Source organism: Rousettus aegyptiacus, unplaced genomic scaffold, assembly GCF_014176215.1.
Source record: "Rousettus aegyptiacus isolate mRouAeg1 unplaced genomic scaffold, mRouAeg1.p scaffold_m13_p_14, whole genome shotgun sequence".
NCBI lineage: Eukaryota > Metazoa > Chordata > Mammalia > Chiroptera > Pteropodidae > Rousettus > Rousettus aegyptiacus.
This window is the reverse complement of record NW_023416289.1, coordinates 43,575,931-43,603,318: the sequence shown is the minus strand read 5'-3', so window position 1 is coordinate 43,603,318 and position 27,388 is coordinate 43,575,931. Positions and strand designations below refer to the sequence as shown.

Sequence of the window (27,388 nt, the reverse complement as noted above, 5' to 3'; positions counted from 1 at the left end):
TAACATCTCAATTACTTCTGGGTGGCTGCGAGGCTGAAGGGATGTGGTACACTTTTAAATGCTTGCTAGCGTGCGTGCCACACAAAAAAATGGACAGGAGGCTCCCCGTGTTTGGGGCCTTGCCACTCTGTTGATGTCTGTCAATCGTTTTCCCTTTCTGAACCTTGGACTTTGCCAGTTCCACCTCTAAAGCCACCATGGTCCCCTCCTCAACCCCATTCTAACTTGCAGCCAATTCAAAGCCTCCAGAGAAGCTGCTTTTTGTCAAAAAGTTCTCGGTCCAGCACAGGTGAGTTCTGGAAGGGAGGTGGGGCATGGGGTTAGGAGCACAGCCATGTGTGAGAATCGGTTCATAAATCTCACACCTGACCCCATCATCTGTGAAATGAGAACCAAAATTTATACCTACCTGAGGATTTGGAGGAGAATGCGTTGATGTTTGTAAATTGCTCATGGTGCCTGGCACATAGTAGGTGCCCAGGAAATGCCAGCTGCTGTGGAAGAATCTATCTTCTCTCATTAGATATCCTGAGTTTCAGTCATGAGTTCTCAAGTCTTCTCCAGCTTTGAGTTGGCTCGGAAGGCCGATGCTCACTTTATTACTTAGTAACCCTCCATCCTCATCTGACATCTCTGCCACCTACCAATCACGAAACCAGTGGGCACAGGACTCCCTTCCCAGGTGCCATGTTATGGCTTGCTTTGAAGTAGGTTTGCTAAGCAGCTGGGAATGCACTGAACTATCCCCTAAGCACAGCACGTCCCACCCAGACATTGCTGATCATGGGACTTCTCAGGTGCTCATTATTACAGTCCCAGCCTTTGCCTAGAGTTCTGATTCATTAGGTCTGGGTAAAACCTAGGAGTCTGCACTTTTGTAATAAGCTCCCCAGTTGAGTGAAAATCAGGTCACCACTAGAGCTGCAGTTATGCCCACCAACTCACACTCCTGTACCCACAGCTAAAAGGGACAGGGTGGTTTGGTAGAACTAATTTGCAGTGATTCTAGGTCTGTCTTATTCCAGAAATGTAGGCAAATGATCAAAACCCAGTGTTTCCTAAAGTATATTCTGAGGTACCCTAGTTCTTTGAGGTGCTTGTCTAATAAAGGGGTTCTGTGGTGAAATACTTTGGGAAAACACTGAATTCTGTCTTACCCTTGACAGTTCACATGCAGTGAAGAAATTCGTTTAATGTCATCTCACCCTGTTTCTTTGGTCCCTTTTTTCATGCAATACCTATTAGGTTAGTTCTGTGGAAAGCATTTTGCAGAAACACTGATTTATTGCCCACTGGACCATGCAGAATATGGGGTTGCCAAGAATTGGCTTCCAATTCCTTTGTTCCTGTTTATGAGCATATCCTCCGTGAGCCTCACATGGCTTGGACTGGTGCAGTAGCAAAGCTGCCATATTATGGAAAATGAACTGGCCCAAAAATGTAATCCACAGAGAATTCATTTGGTTGGACAGTGTTGCCGGTCCATCTGCCAGTCTGTGGTTTGCTGACTAAAACCGAGAACAGAATTCGGCCCTTTCAAACTTGCATCTCAAGTGTTTACCCCAGAGCAGGGGCCGAGCTCTTATTCCTTTGGCTCTCACCCCACAGTGTTCTCTTCCATGTCTTTGAAGAGTGGCGGGTTGAGAGACCGAAAGGAAAGAGGGTTTTCCAGCCATAGCACAAGATGAGCCAAAGGTATTAAAAAAATGACAAGCTGGCACACGCAAGGCGGGCCCGGCCCGATCTCCGCTGGCTCCAAGTGCCCCTGGCACATCCCCCGCTGGGTGCTTCTCCTGCAGTCAGCCAGGCAGGCTAGAGCCCCAGGTATTCAGCCAGGAACACGATGAGGATGCGGCTGAGGTTGTGCACCGTGGGTGGGTGCAGGTTGGTTTCAGAGTCCTCGGGTGTGTGCCAGACGGAAGGGAAGGGCGTGGAGATGAGGTGGAGCACTGGGACTCCTGCGGGACAGGGCAGATGTGGTCAGAGCCGCAGCTACACCAGGAGCCCCAGCCTGGCCCTCCCCCACCCCTGGAACCCACTCTGTTCTGGCACTTGAAGAACTGTGAACGATGATTTTAAGTGGGTGAGGCTATATGTTAGCTTAAAAAACACATCTGGAGTCTACAGCAATACCACCCTGAACAAGCCCAATCCTGTCTGATCTTGGAAGCTAAGCAGGGTCAGGCCTGGTTAGTACTTGGATGGGAGACCAGCTAGGAAAACCAGGTGCTGTAGGCATAAAAATAAAAAATAAGGGATTGTAAGCTGACAAGGTACTTGCAGTCTGTGAGGTCAACTAAGGGTTGCATCGCCTAAAGTAAATAAATAAAAATAAAAAATATATCTGGTATATCTATTGCTTTCATAACATGAATTAGAAACTCAAAACTTAATGGATTATGGAAAAACCAGAAGAGAAAGATGTCTTCGACTCTCCCCACCAGGTATGCTATTAGGCTGTCTTCCTCTTTACTGACAGGATGTACATAGTACTGATTCCATTCCAGGCCCCAGTCTAAGGCCATACATCACACACAGACACACCCTGTTTATCCTTACAATAATTCTTTCAGGTGGGTACCGTAATTACCACCATTTTACGGATGTGGACACTGAGGCACTAGTTTACTGCCTCTAGTAAACAGCGCAGTCAGAATTTGCACCCAGGCCACCCATCTCGGCAGACAGTGTCCCCGACCTCTACACTGCATTGGGTTCTCGTCCCCAGTGCACCTCCCTCTGCATCTGTCCAGATTTGCTAAATATCTGGCGCCCCCACTAGACAGGAGGCAGGCACCTGCCTTGGGAAGTATTCACTGAGCAAATCAATAAAGAAGGCGTTGTACGGAATGCAAATTTGTTGAATGAGTAAATTACAGGGTAAAAAATTTAAAAGCAGTTTTTAACACTATATGGCAAACGCTGTGTAAGCAGGCATTTCATATACCTAATCTCATCTGATCCTCCCAAGCCTGTGATTACGAATATACGCATAGACATGTTTTGTATGTATATCGCTCTTCATTTTCCAGAAGAAACGGGACCAGAGAGGCTAAGTAATTTGCCTTAGGTCTACCAGTGGTGAGCTGCATGTCTTAGAACCCAGACCTGTCCAGTTCTAAAACCTATGCTCTGAACCCTTGTATCAGGCGTCTTCAGCTCTGGCTACGCATCGGAGTCACCTGCGAGTTTTGTGAAAATGATGCAGAGACCCAAGACAACAGTTCGGTGGGCCTGAAAGGTGACTGGGCAATTTTTGAAGTTCCTCAAGTGATTTTGCTGGGCCGCTAGGGCCTCGAAAGGCAAGAGGTAGAAACAGTGATAGCTCACAGTACTTCAATGTTCGTGTGCCGGACACTGGTCCGAGAGAGGTCTTTACATTGTGTATTAGCGCATTCAGTCCCCTCCACGAGATAGGGGCTACTGTTATCCCCATTTTACAGATGAGGAAATAGGGGCACAAAGAGGTTAAGCAATCAGCTACCAGGCCTCCGCCCCGGGAAGGGGCCAGGGCCAGGGCCAGGTCCCATCTGTGGCTCCCTTGGACCCCTGCGCCCCTGCCTCTCCCTGCGACAAGTACCTCGGCGTAGGAAGGGGATGTGGTCGTCTTCCACGGAGCCCGGGGGCTCCCCAGGCTGGAAGTACATCACTTCCTGAGGATGAGACTGCAGCAGGTTCAAACGGTGCAGCCGCTTCTCTGCAGGTTGGGGATCAGAGAACAAGGATCAGCCTCAGGGGTCCAGGGTTCCCCTGCTCACAAGCCAGAGGAGGGAAGGGGGTCCGAAGGTAAAGAACTGGTCATCCCCCAACAACAATGAATGTCAGTCACCCCTTACTGCAGCCGTGCCATTTTCCCGGTCTGATTCAATCCCTCTGAGTCTCGTAGGTAGACGCCCCTAATATTACTGTCACGCCCACTTTACAGATAGGAAATCGAGGCTCAGAGAGATGAAGCCACTTGCCCAAATTTACACAGCTGGTAAAGGCAGCCAGGATTTGAACTCAGGGATCTCTGACCCCAAACCCATTTGTAATCACTATACTATGGGATCTTGTGTTTTGCTCTTTGTGTCAGTACCTTAGAGAGAGGCGAGGGAGGTAGGTGGAGGGAAGGCTGGATGGCCCCTTTGAGGGGCCTGCCTTAGCCTGACCCTCTCACCCGCATCCCAGGCTGGCACCTGCTCCCACCCTCACCCTTACCTATGCTTCTCAGCCGATGGAACCAGCGAGCAGTGCGAGGGAAGTGACTATAGAAGGTCGGATTAGGGGCTCCCAGGAGATCGAGAAGTATAAAGAGCTCCTGGGGAGAGAGGCCAGGTGGGAAGCTGCAAACCTTGCCTCATTCCCCACCCCTTGCCAGAACCCAGGGGGGCCCTTGTCTTACAATAGCCTGGATCCTGGAGGGGCCAGGACTGTGGGGTGCAGACTCCATGAGCTTAGCCAGGTGTCGGGAGCCATAGAGAGAGTCCTTGGGTCCCCACTCCTTCAGAGCCTCTTCACCATCCAAGAAGAGCAGCTGTAGGGTCACCGGGGCTGCCTGTGCAAGCGGGTGGTCAGGGCCAGCTCAGTGCTAGACCTTGCCTCGCCCTCCCCACCCCATTTCCTGCCCACTTGCACAGCTGAATGAGACAAACCAGGTCTCCTCACTCATAGAGTGAAGAAGCCAAGGGTACAGTCTCTGAGCCAGACTGCCTGGGTTCAGATCCTGGCTCAGCCACTTCCTGGCCCAGCAGTCACAGGTGAGTTTACTAACTTCTCAAAGCACCAGTGTCCTCATGTAGAAATGGGGTTAGTAACAGTTCTGTTCATAGTGTAGGGTTTGAATCCAGGTCCCAGAACAGCACCTGGCATATGGTAACTAAATAAGGACTAGCTCTGATCACTATGGTTATCCTTCGAGCTCCTTTGGCAAAAGAGACAGACCACAAATGAATAATCATACAAACAGTGAAATGCAGTTGAGACAAATGCTTCTAAGAGCTACAGGGACCTGAAAAGGCACAGGAAGGGGTTGGGGGATAACCTGGCCTGGGGAGACTTCCGGTCTGTTGGAAAAGGATGTTTGCACTGAGGGTGAGTGGGAGCTGGTCTGGCAAATGAAGCAGAGGGAAGAATGTTCCCAGACAATGAAGCGACGTGGGCCAGAGCTGGGGCCAGAGAGGTTTGAGAAGAGGCCCGGGGGGTTGGCAAGGTCAGGGAGCTTGGGCTTTGGGACACTAGGGTTCAAGCCATGGAAGGGGACTGAGTGGGGAGGGAGCATGAGGAGATTTGTGTTTTCATTCTTTCATTCATTTATTTCACACATTTTGATTGACATCCTGCTTTAAGCCAGGTGATTCTGGGCCCAGGGAACTGAGCAGGAAACAAAAGCAGCCAGTATCTGTCTAGATGGAGCTTATTCTGGTTGGGTGACAGACAGACAAATCAACATAAAGCACCACAGACCATGGGATGGTGACAAAGAGCTATCTTAGGGTGGTTGGGAAGGCCTCTTTGAGGAGGTGACATTGGTGGGGACACCTGAGGAATGGGAGCCAACTAGGAAGATATCTGAGAAAAGCACTTTCTAGACAGAGCAAACAGCAAGTGCCCTGAGGTCAAAGTGAATCTTGTGAGTTTGAAGTACACCGAGGCGGTGGGTAGCTAGAGCAGTTAGTGAGGGGTGAGGGGTGGCAGGTGAGACTAGAGAGGTGACAGGGCACACCTCATGGGCCATTGCAAGGACTCTGGCTTAAGCATGGAACGCAGTAGGAGCCGTGGGAGGGTTTGGGGCAGAGGAAGGACAGGATAGGATCTGACATTCAGGAGGTGGAAATATCTGTATGGCTTTGTGCATGGAGTGGAGTCAGACAACAGACTGAGCAAGGGAGGGTGGTGGACCAAGGGAAAGGTGGACTCCACCCTCCACCCTCCCTCGGCTCCTCACCTGATCCTTGGCTTTGCTCAGCTCCTGGTCAAGGGCCTGAGCCAGCTCCAGCAGCAGGGCACAGGGCACAGCTGAATCCGTGGCCCCCACAAAGGGGGCCAACCCAGATGGGAAGAACTTCGAGTCATAATGGCAGGCAAGGGTGAGGTGACGGGCAGCCCCTGGGTCCAGTGTGGCCACCACGTTGGCAAAGTCCAGCGGCCCCAGGGGCGTTGAGGCTGTGAAAGGGTCCAGCTCCACATGCCAGCCTGCCGTCAGGGCCCGCAAAGTGGCCTCCAGGAACTAGTGGCAAGAGAGAGGTGGGCAGGTAGGTGGGGACTGGGGAGGAGGTCGGGAGAAGGGCCATGTGACCAGAGCCATGCAGAGCAGTCGGGTTGACTCACAAGTCCTACTTTGGTTCAAATCATTCTTTTGACACACTTCTGCAGAGTGTCTACTAAGTGCCAGGCTTGCAGTGATCCCTTCTCTTGATGTGAAGACTAATCACAGCTCACTCTTCAATAGCACTCTCTATATGCCAATCCGTATTCTAAGAACCTTCTGGGGTAGGGACAATCTATGGCTCAATTCGCAGGAAACTGAGGCACAGAGAGGTACTCCGACATCACGGCCCAAATGGCTGGAATGGGATTTGAACTCAGGCATTATTAAAATGATTCTTGATGCTTTCTGGGAGGCATGTTATTAGCACCAGTTCCAGCCAGAGCCAACCTGTTTGAGTTGAAATTGAAACCCTAGGTACGCCATATATTAGCTGTGAGATTTGGGCAAAATGCTCTGGGCCTCAGTTTCTCCATCTGCATAATGAAGATCAGGTAGGTACCGACTTCACAGGGCTGTAACTTGTGCCTAGCACATAGTAAGCTTTTAGTGGGGGCGCTTTTAGTGGGGGCACTACAATCTGCTGGTTACTCTAGCGTCAGATTAGCTCCACTCAGAGCTCCAGCTCTGCCTCTTAGCGCTTTGGGATCTTGGACACAAGGCCTATTTCCCATTCCGTGGCAGTCGTGGGGTCAGGCGCCGGCCTTTACCTTTCTGGCTTGGAGATTGCCAGGGCTGCCTGGGGTCCGCACGACCAGCAGGGGGCGCAGATGAGTGTTCCAGAGACGCTGTGGATCCAGTTGTCCCACCACCCTCCGCATTCGGGATTCGGGGAGGCTTCCAATCAACCGGCCCTTGGGTAGGGGGTGGGATAGGGAAGAGAAGAGCAGAGTGTGAGAGAAACCCTCATGCTTACCCTACCTCGGGCGCCGTCGCCGCTAAAAAGCCCCGGTTCCTCTCCCTAATCGCGGCCTCCGGCATCAGAGGTTTCTAGGATAAATTCTAGGCGCAGGAAAAGTCCTCCCAAGCCCCTCCAGTCCAGCCCACCCCAACCCCGAAGGGAAAATCGAGACCCAGCGAGAGGAAGATAAATGGGGCTGCTTTTGCCTCTTTCAAATAGTTGACTCTAGCATTAAAACCCAGAACTCCCAATTTTACTTCAGACCCTTAAGGAGGAGTCACTATTACAGAACAAGCCCAAAGCCTCATCCCTTTGACAAGGGGCATGCGTCCTAATGACGGAAACCGCAGCACCTGCGCTAGGGCCATACGAAAAAGCCACGTCGACCTGAGACCTTAGCAAAGGGGAGAAGGAAAACAAGGTCCCCCGCGGTGCCAGCGCCTCCGCCCAGCCTCACCCGCAGCTCCCGGCCTGCTGGCAGCTCCTCAGTCCCGCGATGCCAGCCGCTCCAGATGGTGTAGAACGCGGAGGCCACGGCCAGCGCCAGCAGCAGAGGCAACAGCTGCGCCCGTGGTAGGAGGCGGCGACTGGGCGTTGACGATGGCCCCAAGAGGCCTCGTTCCCCCAGCCGTAGCCGGGGCCGCCCGCGGCCCCCGGAACGCATGGCAGCTGAGCCCTGAAACCGGTCCCGAACCGCGGATCGAATTTAGGCCTAGCCAAGTCCCACCCCATGGAATCGCCAGACCAATGAACAAGAAGAGCTGCTGCACCATCGCACCCTCTCGTTAAGCAGTGAAGCCAATGGGGACTCTGGTTCTGAGGACACGCCTCCCTGCCTCCCTGCCTCCCTGGGGCTTTCGGGTTTGGTTCCCCAGAGTGTGGCACAACCCAAAAGGGAGCGCGAAAGAGGTAGGCTCCGCCTCAGCGTTGGAGGGGAAGCCAATGAGAAGTGTTTCGCTATGGAAAACAATCGGCCTCCGGGGCGCAGGTCCACGCCCCTCCCGGATGTAAGCAAAGGATTGGTTCCGCGGAGTCGGAAAGATCAACTGACACGTAAATGAACGGTCCCTAAAGGAAAAGGGGCGGAGCCTATCCCTAAAGTGAGGAGTGGATTGGCTTCTCGGAGACCTCGCCCCCGAAGGGAGGGCCGGCGGGCATTTGAAAATGGCGTGTCCTTTCCTTCCTGCAACCTGTGCCGTTCTGCAACGAAATGATTTGAGTCGGACCCGCTTTCTTTTTCTCTCCGTTGTCGTGAACATCTGCCCGGTACAGTCCTGAATGGCTGCGAACCACTTAGGCAAGGCTGGCTTTTACGCCAGCGTTGCGCAAGGCTGACCAGGGTCGTTATAGCAACAGGCCACGCCCTCTCCGTTAGTTGGGTTTGCGCAGGCGCCTGCGGAAGTGGGCGGAAGGAAGCGGAAGTCCTGCCTCTCGCGCTCTCTCTTCAGAAGCAGAAGCAACGCCGAGGAGACGCGAACGTTTCGAGAGCGCAGCCGCTACCACCATGTGAGGCCGGGCGAGGCTTAAGCGGCGGGAGTGGGATGGAGGGTGTAAATTTGGCCACTGACCAGTGGAAGGGGAAGGGCAGAACGGAGATTTTAGGGACCAAGTGGCTTTCTTTTCTCTCGTTGATTTTGAGAACAGCCGTGGGAGGGCCTTTCACTGATCTTGTGTTCGGTAGAGGGAACAGCTTTATCAGATAACGGGCTGAGAGCTTTACAAATAACGAATCTGGGAGAAGGGAGTGCGGATTTTTAGGAATAATGACTAGAGGTGAAGGACTATCGGGGTAATTTGAGCTGGAGACGGTTGGCTTTTGGACCGAATTCACAACGTTTATGGAAAATGAGTCACCGGAATGATTTTACTTATCTATTAAGTAATTACTAAGTGTTTATGTATCAGGCACTGCTTTAGATACATGGGATATATCAATGAATACCCCTTCCCAAGAAAAGTCCCTGGCTGTAGCTTACGGACTGGGAAGAGGCAGGCGATTGATGTAATGATAATAGAGGCAAAGTATATGGTGCATTAGGTAACCAGAGCTATAAAAAATAAAAAGTAGAGCCGGGTAAAAACAATGGAGAATGCCAGTTTTAAGAAACAGTGACTTGATAACTAGCACAGAAGAGCACATTGGGAAGGCAACGGTTGAGCAAAGACCTGAAGAAAGTGAAAGAGCAAACCACAGAGATACCTGGGGAGGCATCCAGGCAGGGGAAAAAGTAAATGCCGAGACCCAAGATGAAAGTTCGCCTAATATCTTAAAGGCCCAGCCAGAAGGCCACTGTGGCTGGGACAGAGAGGGAGGGGTAGATGTAGGGCAAGGTAAACACTTTGGATTTTACTTTGTACCCTGAGATGGGAGCCATGGGAGGGTTTTGAAGAGTGAGATGATGTGACTTAGGTCTTGGCAGAACCCCTGGCACTGCTTTGTGAGGAATATACTGTTGGGGAGAAATGGGCAGGGGCAGGAAGACCAATAAGACTCTAGGAGAGAGATGACGGACGTTCAGGTCGTGGTAAGAAATGGTCAGATTCTGGATGTAGTTTAGAGGCAGATGAGATTTGCCAACAGATTGAATGTAGAATGTGAGAGAAACAGTCAAGTTGACATCAGTTTTTGCTCAAAGAACTGGAAAGATGGAGTTGCCATTGACAGAGATGAAGCCTGTAGAAAGAATAAGTTGAAGCGGTTGGGCATTGGTTGCAGTGCTCAATCCAGGATGTGCAAGATTGGAAATCTGTCAGGCATCCACATGGCGATGCCGAGTGAGCACCGAGCAGCAGGAGGGTGGGCATGTTGGGGGAAGACTGGAGGACACTCAGTGTAAGGCCATGGCCACCTGTGTTCTGGGCCCTCTCACCTGTGGACTCCATACTTGCCCACTCAGGAGTCTCCTCAACAAGCCCAAGAGCGAGATGACCCCGGAGGAGCTGCAGAAGCGGGAAGAGGAGGAGTTTAACACGGGTCCACTCTCTGTGCTCACGCAGTCAGTCAAGAACAACACCCAGGTACTCATCAACTGTCGCAACAACAAGAAACTCCTGGGCCGTGTGAAGGCCTTTGACAGGTGAGCACCTGGGTCTTGGGAGGTGTTCTCCAGACCCAAAGAAGCAGCCCCAGCTACGGTCTGAGGAGCCCAAATACCAGGTTTCTCAGAAGCTGGGGGAGTAAGCACCTTACAGCCCCAATGTGTGACTGTCTCTTGCTGCCCCTCCAGCTGTGCTGTATAGTGGTTATGGGCATGTACTTAGGAGCCGGTCTTCCTGGGTTCACGTTCCAACTCTCAGCAGCCACGTAACCTTCGGCAAGTGGCTTTCTCATCTGTACAGTGGTAGTAATCATGGTGGTTGCAGAGATTCAATGGCTTAATAGATATGAAGTGTAGTAAATCACCAAAAGTTCACCCCACTCACAGGATACTCTTAACCTAGTCATTATGTAATCAGAACGCGCGCCTGTGCCAGGTCCTGTTTCGGGCTCTGGAGGGACACACGGCAGTGACTAAAACGCATGGTTCCTGTACTCAGGGATCTCATACTGTAGGTGGGGAAGCCAACAGCAAGCATGTAAATAATGTATCAAAAAGACAAGATGATACATCCTACAAAGAAAAGTAAAGCTAGGTAAGAGAGGAAAGGGGGCGCTTGCCTAGGTAGGTAATCAGAAAGGCCCCATTGGGAGAGGCGGCAGTAAACAGTCAGTCCTGAATAAAATGAAGGAGCGAATGAAGGTCTGAGTGTTTCAGTCGAAGGGAGCAGCGAGGGATTTTTCTCTCTGAGCTTCTGTTTCCTTAGGGTACCCCAGATAGAACAGTCGAGAGGACTGAATGATAATGTGTGTGAAGCGTGCTTGGCTCAGTACCTGACACGTGATAAACGTTCAGTGAACATAGAAGCCGCAGCCTTTAGGTGGTGTCTGGGAAGTGCTCTCCTCACAGCAGTGTGTCGAAGCTTGCGAATGTTTTGGCCACTAACTATTATGTGACCATGAACAAGTCTTTCCCTCTGAACCCCACTTTCCTCTTGAGTAAAATGAGAGTAAAAACAGCAGGAAGTGCCGAGCTCACAGAGGCAGACCTACATTCGAACACAGGTTCTGCCACTTCCAAACTGTGTGACCTGGGGTGAGTCCCGCCATCCCACCATCCCACTGTGTTTGGTTTCCTGCTCTAGGGGTGGCGGAGAACACTGGTGTTTACCTCCCAGGTGAGGTGCAGTGAGGATTGATGGCTTAATGCTTTGAAAGTGTTTAGAAGAGGCGTAGGGGTGTGGCAGGTTCTTGTTAGGTGGTCGTATGTGTATATATCTTATATTTTTCCCTTTTGAGTGGAGTCTTCTTCCTTTTGCCCTAGTTCCTCCTCAGCCCCCGTATCAGCCTCCTACCCCTCCACCCCACCCTAGTATGTATCCTGCCACCTTTGATTCGTTCATACATCTGGAGAATTCTTCGTGGTGGTAGCTAACATCTTTATTGACTTGTCGTGATATAAAATTGTGTTTAAGATATAATCTTCTGTATGCCCTTACACGTCTCATATTTCACATATATTGGTGGTCTGAGGACATCGCTGCAAATCAGCCAAATTATTCATTCATTCATTCATTCATTCATTCATTGTGTTGCTTTTCTTGAGTGAGCAGTGTATATAGTTGAAGCAGAATTCGAAAGATACAAAATGTGCCCAATGAAGAGCAAGTCCCCCCACCCCCCAGGTGCCCTCCAGGGGCGTCACCGTGACTCATTTTTTGGGTGTCCTTCTGGACTATCACTTGAATATAGCATCATACGTATGGAGACAGGAGGGTGCTGTTTGTTTATTTTTAAATCGCTGCTAATGGCACAGCGCACAGTTTTAGGCCTTGACTTTTCCCCTTAACTATGGATCTCAGAAACGTTTTCCATATTGGTATATTACTACTTTTTTAAATTTATTTTCTCCGAATTGGTAATATAGTCACATTTCCAGAAACAGTAATAACAATTTAATGAAACGTTTTCATCCAGCTTGTTTCCAGTCTCCCTAGGTCGCTTTATTGCCACCACTAGGTGTCTTCCAAGGATTCTGTATCATCTGGGCAAGTGGGCAGCCTGTATTCTCTTCCTACACCCCGTTTTCCTATAGCGGGTAACTTCCGTGCATCCTGTCCTCCGCGCCTTTTTCATGCAACGTGGTCCCCCAGAGGTTACCCCATAACAAGGCACAGAGCTTCATTTTTTTCTTTTTTTCTTACCACTCAGTGATATTTCCCAGTCCCCTTCTGTCCCTTCACTTTTTTCCTTCATAGCAGTTACCACCACCTGACAGTGTCTTAACAGGTATCATTTACTTGCTTAGCGTCTAGATGGCACACCCCATTTGGGCAGGGACATCATGTTTTAGTCATTGCCATAGTCATTGCCTTTGTTGACTGAGCTGATCCGTACTATCGTCACACGGGCCCACCCAGCATTCTGAGGACAGGGACGAAGCAAGACTGCGGTGGAGGCTCAAGTGCCACCTTAGGCCCCAGGGGCCTCTGGGTCTCCAAAGAGAGGCCGCTTCTTTGCTGATGCCTCCAGAAGTACTCGGAGTTAAAAGGCACAAGTAGAGCGATTTCATTTGCTTCCACCCTGTGCCATTAATACGTCCATTTCAGAGAGGTAGAAACTGAGGCACGGAGGGGGAGAGTCCTGGGCCCAAGCCTTGACCTGCGGACTTGCGGCAGTGGCGCTGGTGGCCCACCACGGCCGTGCTGGAGCGGGAGGCAGCACCGGGTAGAGAAGGGGTGTGGTCAGAAGGCTGCCCACTCACTCCCGGTGCCTCTCCACCCCGTCTCCACCAGGCACTGCAACATGGTGCTGGAGAATGTGAAGGAGATGTGGACTGAGGTCCCCAAGAGTGGTAAGGGCAAGAAGAAGTCCAAGCCCGTCAACAAGGACCGCTACATCTCCAAGATGTTCCTGCGTGGGGACTCAGTCATCGTCGTCCTGCGGAACCCGCTCATCGCTGGCAAGTAGGAGCGTCCTCTTCACAGCGGAGCGCAGCCCTGAGCCGTGGAGGCCATCCTCGTGAGATGGGAATAAAAGTCCTGTGTTTTTTCTAGGGGTATCTGTCTGTTCCCAGGGCCTCATGAGTGGGGCAGACTCGGGGGGAGGGAGGCAGCTGGGTGTAGGGCCATGCACTAGGAACAGGAGCTCTCTGAGCAGGTGAAGAGGCCCCGTGTCAGCCCCTTCCAGGCCTCAGTTTCCCCACCTGCCACGTGAATCAGACGGAGAGAGCTTTTGCTCCTTTCTCTTTTAGTATTTCCTAGTGTCTCCTTGTCAATCTGTCTCACCTTTCTCCCTGCCTCTCAATGAGTCAGCCTTGCTTGAAATGTCCCCCAAGCACCACCTCTGCGTCCAGCACTATGTTGCAGTGCTGCGGCCATCAGCGCGTGGCAGAGCCCCGACCTGCCTGCACTGACAGGAGGTGGTCGAGGTTTAGACAGTCAGTGTCCAAATGGTGATGGCAATCATGCTGTCACTTAGGGTGCCAGCCGGAGGGTCGGTGCTGCTTAGATTGTCTCCCAACAGCTCAGAGCAGGCTTTCTTATTTATTACCCCCCAGGTTCCAGAAGATGGAACAGAGGTAGAGAGAAGTGGTGTCACTTCCCCAGGACACCCAGCCAGGGAGTGGTTATGCTGTGCTTCAAACACCCCTGCTCCTGAGCCGGCAGCTTAACCCCTGAGCTCCACTCCCCTCAAATGACAACCCAATTACCCTTGAGAGGAATTCTCTGACAAGCACAGGGAGATGGAGGGGAGAAAGGGGGGCCTTGTGGGAGGATTAGGGAAGCTCCCTGCCCTCCTCTGATACACACCGGGCTCTCCCCAACCCAGATCACTGTGTTCTGTCTCTGCCCGCATCTGTCTCTGTTCTCAGGACCAAACACCAGGTGGGTGCAGGAGTTCGAGGTCAGGATCTGTGACTGACCCAGCTGTGAAGACAGAGCCTGAGTCACCCTGTGAGCCCCTTAGTGGCAGAGCTGGGGGCCCTGCTACAGGAGAGGGCCTGGCACACATAAGATGACGGTCGAGGGATGATGAAGTCACATATTTACTGGGTGTTCTAATTGGAATGGCCACCCGAGGTGGATATGAGAACCATCTCATTTTATAGATGAGACAGTTAAGGCCCAGAGAGGGTAATGACTTGCCCAGCGTCACTTGGGAAATGATGGAGCCACGTTTAGACGCAGGGAGCCAGGTCCTTGTGAACGGTCTTGGCTGTGAGGGAGCAGGATGGAGCCACAGTATACCAATCTGTAAAGTGGGGACATTTGTGGCTGCCGCAGGAGACTTCCATGGTGATTCGGAGTCACAGTCCTGTGTTCCAATTTGCCACACCTCCCCCTGGTTGTTGACTTGCCCTCCCTGGGAAATGGGACTTGGTTTTCGTGCCTGGCAGGCTGGTGGCAAAGATTCCAGCCCGGCACCCTGCTTGGCATCAGTCTGAATTTCCATCCTCACCTCCATGTTCAAACAGTTGCCAGTCACCTCTTCATTGGTGAAAGCGAAAGCACAGGTCGCAGGAACAGCACTGGGCACACGGGCCAAGCGTTTGCTGTGCATCGCGCACCAGGCGGTCCCCTAAGAGTAGCTCAGGCAAGGGAACCCGTTTGCCAGACGTGGAAACTGATACACAGACGCACTGAGAATTTCCCCTGAGCCACACCACTAATAAGTAGCCAAACTAAGATTTGAACAAGGCTCTCCTGCAGCTTCGCTTACACTACCTTCCTAGGGAGAAAGCCCTCGGAGAACATTTGGTGCGTGCACACACATACTTAGTTGTATACACTGCAAATGGTTAAGTATCAGGAGGTCATGTGAACATCTCCAATTGGGGCTTCTCTTAGGCAGGGGCGACAATGGCAGGACGATGTCCGGGTTCTCGTGGCAACATGTGGCTGAAGATGAGCAGTGCTACCCTCCAGGGACTGTGAGGCCACCACAGGCACCAAGCTGCGCAGCCGCCTCAGTCATTCCCCTCAGTGGCCTTGCCAGGAGTCACCCCACAAAGCAAAAAGCGAAAAACTGTTTCTCATGCTTTATTTACAAGGGCCCTGGTCTAGGGTCCCTGCCCTCCCAGAACCCACAATGGGGGCACAGCAGGGCCACCTCATGCTTAAAGGACTCTGAGTGTGTCTATCCACAGAGCTGGGGACCCCAAGCAAAATAACACCCAGGAACTAATGACCTAAGTGTGTATCTTGGGGGGGGGGGTAACAATAAGGGTCTTGCATGTGTGCAGGTGGTCCAGCTACAGTGAAGCTGTTGGCTTCCCCCCAATTTTCCCAGTTCCCAGGGGCAGGGAGGGGCAGACAGGATGTGCGGCCGCACTCCACATCACGCAGTGGTCCCGGCCTCTCTGGATGTCAGGTTTCAGCTCTCTGGCGTGCCCTGAATTGCCCATATTCATATCTATACACACAACCCTTTCTGGACCACAGAGTCACATTTCTGTCCCCAGTTCTGACCTCTCCCACAAGCTCCAGACCCTTGGTCCCCGCACAAGTCAAAGAATGCTACACTTTCCTTGTGCATTCCATCGCCTGATCCTTAGTTCTACCTTTAAAGTAGCTCAAGAATCCAAGCACTGCACACCCCTCTGCGGTCCCTGCCTGGTCCAGCCACCACGTCCTCCCACCCACAGTCTCCTCGTGGGGCTCCCAGCTTCCACCCCTGCCCCTAATCGGTCCCCTACAGGGCAGACAGAAAACTGTTTAAAACATTGAGCCTGTGGGATTCTCCTAAGAATTTTCGGTGCACCTGGAACAAAACCCCAAACTTTGTGCCCCTTCCCATTGCTCTCTCCCCAGTAGGTGGCTCTGACTCATGCCACTCCAGCTGTGCAGGGCACCTCGCTGTTCCTAAAACAGCCAAGCTCCCTCCTGACCCCAGGACCTTTGCAGATGCTATTCCTTCTGCCTAGGATCTTGTCTGCCAGTTCTTCTCAAAGCTGTCTCCTTCACCTCTTGCAGTTATGGCTTAAAGACGCCCTCCTGGACCACCTTAGGACCCCTTTAAATTTTTCATAAGCCATTCCACAGTGTATATACAACTCCGAGTATTGTTTTCGCGGTCTGTTTCCACCACCTAATTGTGAACTCTAGGAAGACAGGCACCTGTCTCGTCTCCTTACCCCTCATTTCCCCATGCCCTCCACACAGGGCTTGGTACACAGTAGGCGCTCAATAAATACATGCTAACTGAATGAACACGGGAATCTGGCTGCCTAGCAGTAGCTTTCCAAGACCCGGCTGGCCTCATCCCTGGGCACTGGGAGCGTCCCCGAGGACAGGGTACGGCCAGTGGCGACCTGGCTGGGTCCAGACCCCAAGGGCAGGGTCCCAGAGGCGCGCTTGGGGGGCTGGCGCTGCCCCTCGCTGAGGCTGCGGCGCAGGCGGCAGCGGTGCCAGCCACGGCGGATCTCCGACTGCACCTGCAACGGGACGGCGCTCAGAGGCGGCGCCCAGCGCGCCGTTCGCTGCGCGGCTGCTAGAGCGCACGGGCGGCGGGCCGGGGTTCTTCCTACCTCCTTGTTGATGAAGCAGTAGAGGACGCTGACCAGCAATCCCTGCCAGATAAGGCGCCGGGTTAAATAGGGGGCGGGGGCAGGATTATAAACACTCCTTCAAAAGCTCGGACCCTTGCCAGGCTCCAGATCACTCCGGCCGCCGCCCTTGTCCTAGACTTCTGCAGTTAATTCCCTGGCTCCCTGCCCCTCCCTTCGTCCTCCCTGGTTTGCTGAGCAATAAAGAGGCTGAGAACACGGTTCCCTGGATGTGATAACCGCTTCCCTACTTTCTTCCCCGCTTGGGCAAGCTGCTTAACCTAGGCCTCAGTTTCCTCATCTGGAAAATGGGATAACAATGGTGGTTGTGAGAGTGAGGTATTACTATGCCAGAAACTAGTGCCTGGCACAGTGTTAAACTTTTTTCTTAATTTCATTATTACGTATCTTACCATTATTATATAATATTATATAATCATGAATTATTACTAGATCAATTATGATTATTTACTAATTAATGATTATTATAAATTAAGTTAATTTAATTATCAGTTTTATATTTGTGTACATTTGCTTTACACATCAATTTAAGTAAATATTAAAACATTTATAATTCATAATAGGTTACTTGATAAATTAATACAAATCAATTATTTATATGTTACGGTTAAGATATTCCTTGTCCTGTCTCCCCCTTGCGCCCGCCGGCTCCCACTGCTTCATGCATGCCTGCCTTCCTCCATCATGACAGGCTCTCTCTCCCACCTCAGGAATCTTGTACCTGAGCTTTCTCTTTCTGGAATATTTTCCCTAAATATCTGCCTTGTTTGATCCTTCACCTTACCATCTCTGCTCCGACATCTGAGGGGGGCCTTCCCCGACCCCCTGTCTATAACCCCATCCTTTGATCCTTACCTCTATTCTCTTGCTTTTCTTTCTCTAGGCACATCTCACCGTCTGCCATTCTGTATATTTCACTCATAAAGCATATTTAGCATGTGTCTCTCCCATTAGACGGTAGGGACCATTTGGTTCTTGGCCCTATCCCCCACAGTAAACCCGGAACAGTGCTTAGCACATAGTAAGTGTTCAATAAGTGAATGAATAGCCTTGGGGGGATGAGACCAGTGTTGTCCCCACTTTAGAGATGAGAAAACTGAGGCCCAATGAGGTAAAGCAGGGTAGGGGAAGCAAGTGCAGCATCAGTTTTAAGTTTCATTTTGCACTTTAAGCATCTCTCTTGCCTCAGCCTAGCTTCTTTGACCCTGAGGTGACGAAGAGCTGGGAAGTGACAGACCTGAATTTGGCCCTAGCCCTGTCAGGTCGCAAAGCCCCGGATCCTCACCAGGAGGCCACCTGTATCCTGTCTTGGTCCCTGCTGCTACCCCAGCTCAGGAGAGCGCTAGTTCAGTGTTTTGTATGGAATGAATGAACAAAATCCCATCGTCACACCCCATCAGTGGCTGTGCCGCAGAATGGCTGCAGCCGTCCTGCCGCGCACCCAGCCTGAGCACCTGGAAGGAGCTGAAGAAGATCTCAAAGCCCAGTTTGGCCAAGCGCAGGGCACCCCGGGCCTGCTCCTCTGTCACAGGAGCAAACACCACCTCGTGGACACCCAGCAGGGGCACCAGCGTCAGCGTGGAGCGGGCCAGCCTGGGGGGAAAGGGTGGCAGTGGGCCCGCGGCCCCAGGTCCTCCGTCCCACACCTGGCCCCCTTCCCCTTCGGCCCCACCTCAGCCGGTAGTCCGGGCAGCGCATCTGCCGCGTCCTCAGCTTGGATAGAAGAATGCCAAGAATGCGGATAAAGATGAAGAAATTAATCTGTGGGGAGAAACAGAGGTTGAGCCAGCCCCATCCCGTCCTAGCGGGTAGAGGGTGGAGCCCTCGCTTCCTAAGATAGGAGATCCCTGAGGACCGCCTGGAGAAGGCGGGGCCGGGCATACCAAGATGGTCATGAGGATAGGGGTGCGTATGATCCACCAAATGGCCTTGACATCGTTCCGCTCCCAGCACCTGGAGGAGGGGGTTGTGGAAGAGCTGAGATGGAACGGAATCACCCACGCTCGCCCGCAGGCCCCGCCTACCTTCCTTGATGCCACGCCCACATTCCTTTAAAGCCTCCCATCCCGCCCCTTCCAGTAGTCTTCAGTCTTTCCACCCTCCCATTCCTTTAGACCCCACCCACGTTCCCTCTGAGCCCAGAGGTGCCACCAGGACCACCCTCGTTCCCATCACACCCCGCCCATGTCCCTCGAAGCCCCGCCCATTTCCCAGGCCAAGCCCCAAACCCCGCGACTCACTGCGTATTCTCGTACAGGTACCTGACGATCACCCAGGGAATGACGAAAAGCGCGGGGACCCCTGCGCAGACCCCAACCCCCGCCCCCCACCCCGCCGCAGCTGTCAGCGTGCGCACGGGCCCCGCCAGGCCCAAGACCCGCGGAATTCCCATGCCGGGGTAAGGAGGCAAAAGCCGGGACGGAGGGAGACCCCCTGACGCGAATCAGCAGGGGAGTGGGGCAGCCGAGGAGCGCCAGGCTGGGCAGGGGACAGGGTCGGGGCTCACCCCAGCCAAGGAGCAGGTAGCAGCGGAAGTGGCCCCCCTCGGAGCCTCCCACGCCCACCAGGAGGCTGTGCAGGTAGATGCCCTCCACCAGCAGCCACGTGTAGTTGGCGCCCACGCAGTACTGGGTCATGATCTGGGCTGTTCGGCAGGCGGCTAGAGCCTAGGGGGTGGCCAGACAGGGGCGGTCAGGGCAACCGGGTGCCCCCAAGCCTTCCTCCACCTGGCGGTGCTTCCGCCCCCATCTCGTGCCATCAAATATTCTCCCACACCATTATAACCAAGGATGGTTTCTCTCACTCTACATGATCTCTCCTACTCTGACCTCTTAAAACGATTTGTATCTTCCATCTTGCTTTCAGAGTTCCTCCCAGAGCCCCCAAATATGGTCTCTCCCAGTCCATCTCTTTCTAAGAAATGAACTCAACTACTCCACCTATCCAAAGGTTTCTACCAGCGTCTGGCCTCTCCCACCCCTGATAATTGGTATGGCCCAGCTTACTACCAGACAGTTTTTCTTGCCTCCGACTCCTGCCTCTAGACTCTCATTTGTCTCCCAGTAGCAAACTGATATCTGTCAACCCTCACCTCCCCCCAGTTAGTTTCTCCTATCCGGTTTCCACCTCACCTCCAGCAGAAGACTCTCACTGGTAGAAAAGTCCAGTGATGGGTAATATAACGAGAGAAAGGGAATGGGAAATCGCAGTAAAGGAAGTGGTGGGATCAACATGAAGGAGGCTGATTTGGGGGTGGGGGTCCCTCTCCAAAAGTGCAAGAGGTAGTAAATAGATTGGGAACCTCCCCGCCCCACCAGAGGAGGCAGTTTGAGAAGGGAGGGATGACGCTCACCTGGTTCCAAAGGGGAGGAGCCTGGTCCCCGGGGGAGGGGCCAGGGGGAGGTAGCAGCCTGTCTCGTGTGAGGATGGCTGCCGCCCGCAGCATGAAAGACGTGAACAGGTTGATGTGGATGTAGTTGCGAGTGCAGCGCAGCCGCCTGGGGAGTTTGGGAGACAGTCCGGAGACCCCTGGAGACCTGTCCTTGGCTCCACAGAGCTCGTTAGACCACCACCCAGCCCTTCTTCCCACAGAGCCAGCATGGCTGCCTGTTACTCCTAGAGTCTGACCACTCCTTACTGGGCAAACCGAGGCCCAGTCTCTGCCACTGTTGCTCAGGGCGGGTGTGGAGGGGGACGTCCCACCTGAAGAAACTCAGGATGAGCAGGGCGAGCAGCAGCGTGGCCAGGGACACGGAGTAGCCCACAGTGTATACAGTCTGTAGCCGTTCTAAGACCAGCCTTTGGTTCTAGGAGATGGGGGTGGGGGGGGGGCACGAGAACAGAGCTCAGTTCTTCGCCCAGGGCCAGAAGCAGTGGAAGGACGTCTGCTCTTTATTCCAGCCCTGCACCCCAGTTTTTTCTTGGAGACCCTTATTTCAGTGAGGCTGACTCCACCAGTCAGCTCCAGGCCTGGAATATGACCAGGCTGTCAGAGCATTCCATCTACCCCACTCCCTGCCACACACACACACACATGCACGTATGCACGTACACACATGCACACGCACACACACATGCACACATGTGCGCACACGTGTGTGCACATAAACGCAGTGATTAGTCCAGGGCAGGCATAGGACCCAAACCAGGCCAATAAGAGTGAGCCCTGGGCTATTCTGCTGGCGCTACTGAGAACAGAGCTCAGTCTCCCCACCGTGTTGCTTGGTTGGTGGGATGTGGGCCTGGAGCCCATGGGGAACACCTTTTCCTCTCTGCCCCACAAAAGATGAGACAGAAGAGAGAAAAAATAGGCACGACACGGTGAGAGACAAAGAGACTCCCAACATCACTTGAGCACCTAGATCCAGCTGTGCCTGAAGCCGTGGCCTTCAACTTTTTAATCACAAAAGCCAGTACATTTTTTTTCCTCCATCAAGCAAGTTTAAGATAAGTTTCTGTCCCTTGGAACCTAGAGTCCTTAGCAGTACAAGGGGTTTCAGGCTAGATCTAGGGCTTCTGCCTCTCACCTCTCCTTGGACATCCAAACAAAATCCCTCTCTTCTTCTTACCTGAAAGGTCCCATTGTTCTCTGGGTTCTCACACTGAGAATGGTCTCTCCAAGGTCCCCATTGGCCATCACTGCCACACTGGCGGAGGACAAAGCCTGCGGCCACTGTGGGGAGTTGAGGGAAGAAATAATGGATACAGAGAAAGAGATGGAGACAGACTAACTGTGAGACAAAGGCAGAGAGAGGTAACCTTGGCGATGATGATGATAACGGTAAAACCTTATACAGCATTTTAAATGTATTAGTTAATTTAATATTTATAAAGAGCCTATAAAATTGGTAAAATCATCAGTCAATCTCATTTTATGGACGAGGAGGCTGAGGCATAAAGAAGTTAAGTAAACTGCCCTGGGCCACATAGCTAATTAGGACAGAGAGATCTGGATGCCCAGAGATAGACTCAGCAAAAGGAGAGAAAATAACCCAGTTGTCCTCAGAAATACAGAGACAGAGAAGTGGCATTGTATGACAGAGCCAGGATTAGGGTGACCCAGCCAGGGTTGGACAGACTGGAGACATCCAGACAGGAGATGGGGTGTAGGTGAACTTCGGGGCAGTGGTGTTTGGGGCAAAAGTCAGAAGCTGTTTGTGTCAGGGAGGGCCCGCGGGCCACGGGGAACCTCACCATGCTGGTGCCAGGGCAGATACCAGGGGCAGGACGCACGGGCAGTGGCGTTGGGTGCAGCGTAGTCCCAGCAGACGTACATATCGAAGGACCCGTTACAGGCGAGGCCTGTGGCGGGCGTGGGGACCAGAGGTCTGATGGACCTACTGCACCCTACACCTGATGCTTCTCCACCTTAGACGCACAAGCGCTGCCCTTGCCCCGCCCATGGGAAGTGGTCCATCCGGGCTTGGCCACAGCTTCGCTCACCACACCCTAAGGCCCCGCCCATCCCCCAGCCCCACTCTGGGCTCCTGCTCCCTAAGCGAGTTCCCCGCGCGCACGTGCTTCCCATTCTGTGAGGCCCTTCCTAGGCGCCACCCCAAACCACACCTCCTTCGAGGCCCACTTCAGGCTCCATCACCCAGTGTGGCGCTGGCCAGTATCCCGCCCATTTCAAGCTTTATCTCAGGCCTCTCCCACTAATCCGAGATGCGCCCCGTCCGCACTTAGGCCTAAGCCCTTCCCACCGAGGCCAAGTCCACCCAGGCCTCTCCGCCCCAGCCCGCCCACGTCTACCACAGACATCTCCTCTTTCAGGCCCCACTCGTGAGTCCCAGGCCCCGCCCGTCTGGTCCACCCGGCCGAGTCCCTGCGCAGTCACACCTGCTGGGGGCCCCGCGGTCTCCAGGGTCTCCTGACACTCCCTGCGGTAGCGTTCCCAGCGCTGGTACAACTCTCCCGCCGTCTGCCCCTCAGAGCCTGTCTACGGAAAGCGAGAAGGGAGAACCCCCCCCCCCCACCACCACCACCCCGCGATCGAGCAGCATGGGTCGTGTGGGCCAGAAACCCTAGAGGAACTTGGAGAGGCTGTCCTTTTCCCCGGGAGTCTTGGGTGGCTGAGAAACCTCTTCTAACGCTTGAGGGGTGCCTAGATACCACCAGGGAGCTGCTGTGGGGGACTGAAAACCTCCAGGAAGATTAGAAGATTAGAAGACCATCAAAACTGGAATCCGGGACAGCGCGGGGTAGCATTAAAACTCTCTCTGCAGCTGGGGAAGACTTAAAACCACCTCCAAACCTCCCTCCAAGCCTTGAACTCCCCGTGGCTCCTACAATCCTCACCTCCGCCCTCCGGGGCAGCAGCCCCCAAAGCGAGAGCAGCAGCAGCAGCCGCCGCCGGGGCGGACACTTCGGCATCGCGAGGGCGGCGAAGCATGGGGGGCGAAGGGTCCGGTCACGCGGGGGCAGCCCGTCCTGGAGGGTCCGAGGGGAGAGTCAAGAGTCTTGGCCCTCCGCCCTCAGCTCCAGAGCGCCGGCTCTGGGGTTCATACAAGCAGACGCCGAGAAAGCGCCCCCGCCGCCCCCACCCGTGATGATTTGGGGCAGCAGACGCGTGAGGAGGGGGTGAGGCTGGGACTTAACACGTGATCCCGGGCCCGCCCCCAGCTGCTGCTGGAGCCGCCGCGGTGGGGGTGAAGGGGGGTGTTTGCCGAGGGCGCTGTTGCCCTAGAGCTCTGCCGGGCGGAAGCGCTAATGTCACCCTGAGTCTAGACCCAGAGACTCTGGGGAACCTGGGCACAGCCTTGGAGAGGAAGCCACAGAAACCGTCAGGCGCGGAGCTAGAAAAGACCCCCGCAGTTCCCACTCTCCAAGCCCAAAGGGTTTTCAAATCGCCAATGGGAACCCGACCTTATAAAACTTTCTTCGCTGTGGATGAGTCTGTAGTGGATGGGACAACACTCTCCTTAGGGACTAGAGAGGCATCAGACTCTGGGCTCCGATCTGCAAGGACCCAGACGTCTGGAATCCCAACACTCCCCACCCAGCAGCACCGCAGGGAAAGGGGGGAGTCAGGGAGCATTTCCCAGAAAGACAGGGAGTCAGAGATGCATGAAACGAAATATGGAGACAGAGAGACACAGACACGGAGACAGAAGAGATACACGGCAAGAGACAGAAAGACAGAGACAAAAATGTGGGCTAGGGGACGAAGGAGCGAGAAACATGGAGAGAGACACAGAGAATAGGGGAAAGAGAAATAGGGGTGCAGCACTATCTAGAAGCTAAACAGAGATTGGGAGACGTGGAGACAGAGACACGAGAGAGACAGAGAGGAGGATAGAGTCTGTGGGTGTAGAGAGACGGACAACGGCATAGACTAAGAAACAGAAAGCGAGGGACCCAGAGACTTGAGGGGGACATGGGGCAGGGAGGATGGGCCGGGACTGGGGGAACCCTTACCTGTCCCACTGCTGCCTCCACTGCCTTCCCTGGGCTCTGTTAGAGGTTACAGCCCGCGGTGGGGGGAGGGGGCGGGGCCAGGGCAGGGGGCAGGAGGGGGAGCTCTGGAGCAGGACCCAGAGCAGGAGGCCAGTCTCCTGTGAATATCAGTCACTCAAGGTCATGTGCGAGATCAGTCTCGGAGTCTTTGTCCTGAGGACCCCTTTCCCCCAGTGCAGTCTCTCACCCTGTCCCACCCAGCCATCGGCCACAGAGCTGCAGGCAGTCACGAAGGCACAAGCATGTTGTCACACACAGTCCCATTCACTCAGCCACATAGCGGCTCAGCACAGAGTCGCACACACCGTTCCTCAGAGAACATGTTTCTCACGTTCATTCATAGTCAGACAAGCTGCAGTCACACCCAGAGAGCCAAGGTCTCTCACCCAGAGGTTGACAGTGACACACAGCCACATATCTAGAGTGTGGACACTTTTACTCACACAATAACAAAACCACAACCTTCCACAGTTCCAGCGATGCTGTGTCAATCACACACATCTGCGCCCAATCACTAGCTCACACGATCATGTCTCTCCCGACCCACCTGTGCACCCCGTGAAGACAAGGCCAGCGCATCTCCATTACCACTGGGTCCCCCGTGTCACTCGGCACAGGTCTGGGCACACGAGCAGACAGGCTGAGAGAATGATCGTTGATGAAATAAATGCACACAGGTCTATGGTTCCCCACATACTCAAGTACACCTCTGATGACACGATCTGAAGGTCGCACACAAGGTTACACAACTGCACCCATGAACACTTTCACATCGTTTCACACACTTTGCATAATCACCCACAGGGTCTATCACATCCTAACAACACACATTCCCCAACTGTCACTGAGGCACACACTCTCACAGGTTCCCAATGTCACATTGTCTGTCATAATGTCACCCTCACACAGTCACATCCAGTGCCGTGGTCATTCGGACACACAGCCTCACCCACACTCACAAGTCACTCACGATCACACGCTGTCATCCCACAATCACACGAACCCACAGCCTCACATGGTCTTACGGTCACAGTCATGAATCCACACCTCACAATCTCCGCTTCCAGGCGCTTCCTTTGCCCTACAATAGGGGGGATGTCTGTACGTGTGGGGAGAGGCTGAGAAACGAAGTCCCACCCAGCTCTCAGCCCTCTCCTCTTACACAAACCACCAATTCACGCACATCAATCATAATTAACATTCATGAGCACTCACTCCCCTGGGGCTTATAAGATAAGTGGGTCAGAGGCAAGTCTACCCATTTCACAGAGGACAAACTGAGGCCCAGAGGCCCCAGGAGGGGCAAGGAGTAAGGGGTGGCATGAGGTCCAGCTCCAGAGGCTGGAATGGAGACGAATCTGGGGGAAGAGAGTGACACGGGGGTCCTGGCTTCCTGGCCTCCAGCTGGCCTCCCTGCTCTCTGCCCCAAATTCCTGGCGCCTTCTGGGTCCTGGGAAAGTCTCAGTTCACGATGTGGAGAGAGAAATTGGTCTGGAATTGCCCAGCACCTCGGGGAGAGGAAGGGAGTCTTTGCTTGGCCCCTGGAAGGCTTGAGGATCTCTCTGCTGGGACTAGAAAGGTGGGTGGGGGGCTAGGACCAGGGAAGGGAGAGACTAGGAGGGAGGTGGACGCAGTGCAGAGCAACTGAGGTGGTGAGAGAGACAGGAAACAAAACCAAGAAAGACCAGAGACAGGAAAAGGCAGAGATGAGAGAGACCAAGAGAAAGAGACAGATAACAGAGACTGACGGACTGACAGAAATCAAAAGAGACAGAAACGGAGAAATACAGAGAGAGGGAGGAAAAAAAACAACGGAAGAAAAAATAGGGACCAAGAGAGGGAGACAGAGTAGAGATAAAACTGAGAGATGGAGAGATGGAGAGATGGAGAGATGAAGATGGGGATGTACGGAGGGAGAGAGCCTGAACGATGGAGCCTTGGGAGAGAGATGAGCGAGCCAGGAGCCATGGACACGAGCCCAGTGCTGGGCTCAGAGCCCCTCAGCCCTCCTCAGTCCTCTGGGAGAACATAGGGCAGAACAGAGCACGGGTCTCTGAGTGTCCCCGGCCCGTTTCGCCCCTCGTGGGGTCCCCTGTCATCTCCCAGGGTGGGGGAGGGGGCAGCAAGGCCACAGGGGAGCCACGGGGCACTTTTTGGAGAGAGCTGGTTCTCACGCTCAGAGCTTCTGGAAACCTCAGAAAGAGAAAAAGCTGTGCCCTCTCCCTCTGCCCTTCTCTCTCTGTCGTCCGTCTCGCCCCGGGCCACCCTTTTTTTCTCTTTGGGCCGAATCTCTCTTTTCTCCTTTTCTACCGGCCCCCACTCAGTTCGCCTGTCTTCCTTTCTTTCTTGTCAGGCTGTCTTTTCTCTTTTCTTCAGTGTCATCTTGCTGCTCTGCTTACTTCTCTTGCTCTCCTTCATTCTCCAGATCAATCTCTTCTCGCCTATCTTTATTTACACTTTCTCCTTTCTCTTCCCCCCGCCTCGCCCATCTTCCCACTGGGTGTCTGCTGTTTCCCTCTCTCCATTGCCTCTGGTCCTGGGTGTGCAGGCTGTTGTCCCCTCTCCCCACCCCAGCATTGACCAGGCAGTGCCCCCCACCTTAGGATGCATCTGTGGGGAGGAAGCTGGGGGGCCTGGCCTCCCCATGGAGTTGCCTGGCCGAGCAGAGCCTGCAAGAGCAGGCAGGGGGCTGTAGTGCTAGCAGATGGTGAAGAAGAAATGAGGCAGAGAGGGATCGGGAGAGGGGGCGCCCCATGGGGACTGAGGCCAGAAATGGGAGTCTGAGATGGCCCCCTGAGATTCAGGACTGCTGAGAGGAGGCCTGAAAGAAAGAGACCGAGGGAGAGAGACAGAGATAGAGAGATAGCAATAAAGAGACAGAGACCGAAAGAGACAAACCCACAAACATGGGCATCCAAAGGGAGGCAGAGAGACAAAGACGCAGAGAGAGAAGACCTAGAAGAGAGGGACTGAGAGCCTGTGACACAGGCTCATGGGACCCAGTGAAACAGAGGGACGGAGCTGCAGAGACGGGACTACACACACGATCCAGAGACAAACACGAAAAATGTGGGATCCAAGAAAGACAGAGATGTAGAGACATGAAACTCAGAGAGAGACATAGACATGGAGAAATACAGAGATGGGGAGGGAGAGAGGAAGAGAGGGAGGAGGAGGAAA

The 27,388-nt window shown here is 53.5% G+C and overlaps 3 protein-coding genes and 1 pseudogene across 14 annotated transcripts; 2 read left to right on the top strand and 2 right to left on the bottom strand.

Annotated features, from left to right (window-relative positions):
- Positions 1-561: 561 nt before the first annotated feature.
- Positions 562-8,018, bottom strand: QPCTL (glutaminyl-peptide cyclotransferase like). Its single transcript, XM_016155323.2, has 7 exons — positions 7,606-8,018; positions 6,958-7,101; positions 5,927-6,208; positions 4,385-4,537; positions 4,201-4,300; positions 3,581-3,697; positions 562-1,958 (listed from the first exon to the last, which is right to left on the bottom strand). Exons 1-7 carry the CDS (start codon positions 7,810-7,812, stop codon positions 1,813-1,815), a joined length of 1,149 nt encoding a protein of 382 aa, XP_016010809.2. The 5' UTR covers positions 7,813-8,018; the 3' UTR covers positions 562-1,812.
- Positions 2,120-2,238, top strand: LOC118611500 (annotated as a pseudogene).
- A 496-nt stretch (positions 8,019-8,514) lies between the features above and the next one.
- SNRPD2 (small nuclear ribonucleoprotein D2 polypeptide) lies at positions 8,515-13,244 on the top strand. The gene is made up of 3 exons (XM_016155426.2): positions 8,515-8,654; positions 10,046-10,225; positions 12,981-13,244. Coding segments are annotated over exons 1-3 (357 nt in total). The 5' UTR covers positions 8,515-8,652; the 3' UTR covers positions 13,156-13,244.
- Positions 13,245-15,211: 1,967 nt separating this feature from the next.
- Positions 15,212-23,291, bottom strand: GIPR (gastric inhibitory polypeptide receptor). Of its 12 annotated transcripts, none has more exons than XM_016155295.2 (13): positions 23,051-23,291; positions 22,592-22,691; positions 21,947-22,054; positions 21,322-21,425; positions 20,456-20,559; positions 20,106-20,250; positions 19,260-19,419; positions 18,994-19,054; positions 18,637-18,706; positions 18,426-18,514; positions 18,208-18,346; positions 16,715-16,756; positions 15,212-16,621 (listed from the first exon to the last, which is right to left on the bottom strand). In XM_016155295.2, exons 1-13 carry the CDS (start codon positions 23,123-23,125, stop codon positions 16,415-16,417), a joined length of 1,404 nt encoding a protein of 467 aa, XP_016010781.1. In that variant the 5' UTR covers positions 23,126-23,291; the 3' UTR covers positions 15,212-16,414. The 12 variants fall into 12 exon arrangements, with proteins under 12 accessions (XP_016010781.1, XP_036088396.1, XP_036088394.1 ...); XM_036232503.1 differs by having other exon boundaries at positions 22,592-22,687; XM_036232501.1 differs by having other exon boundaries at positions 15,212-16,756.
- Positions 23,292-27,388: the final 4,097 nt, after the last annotated feature.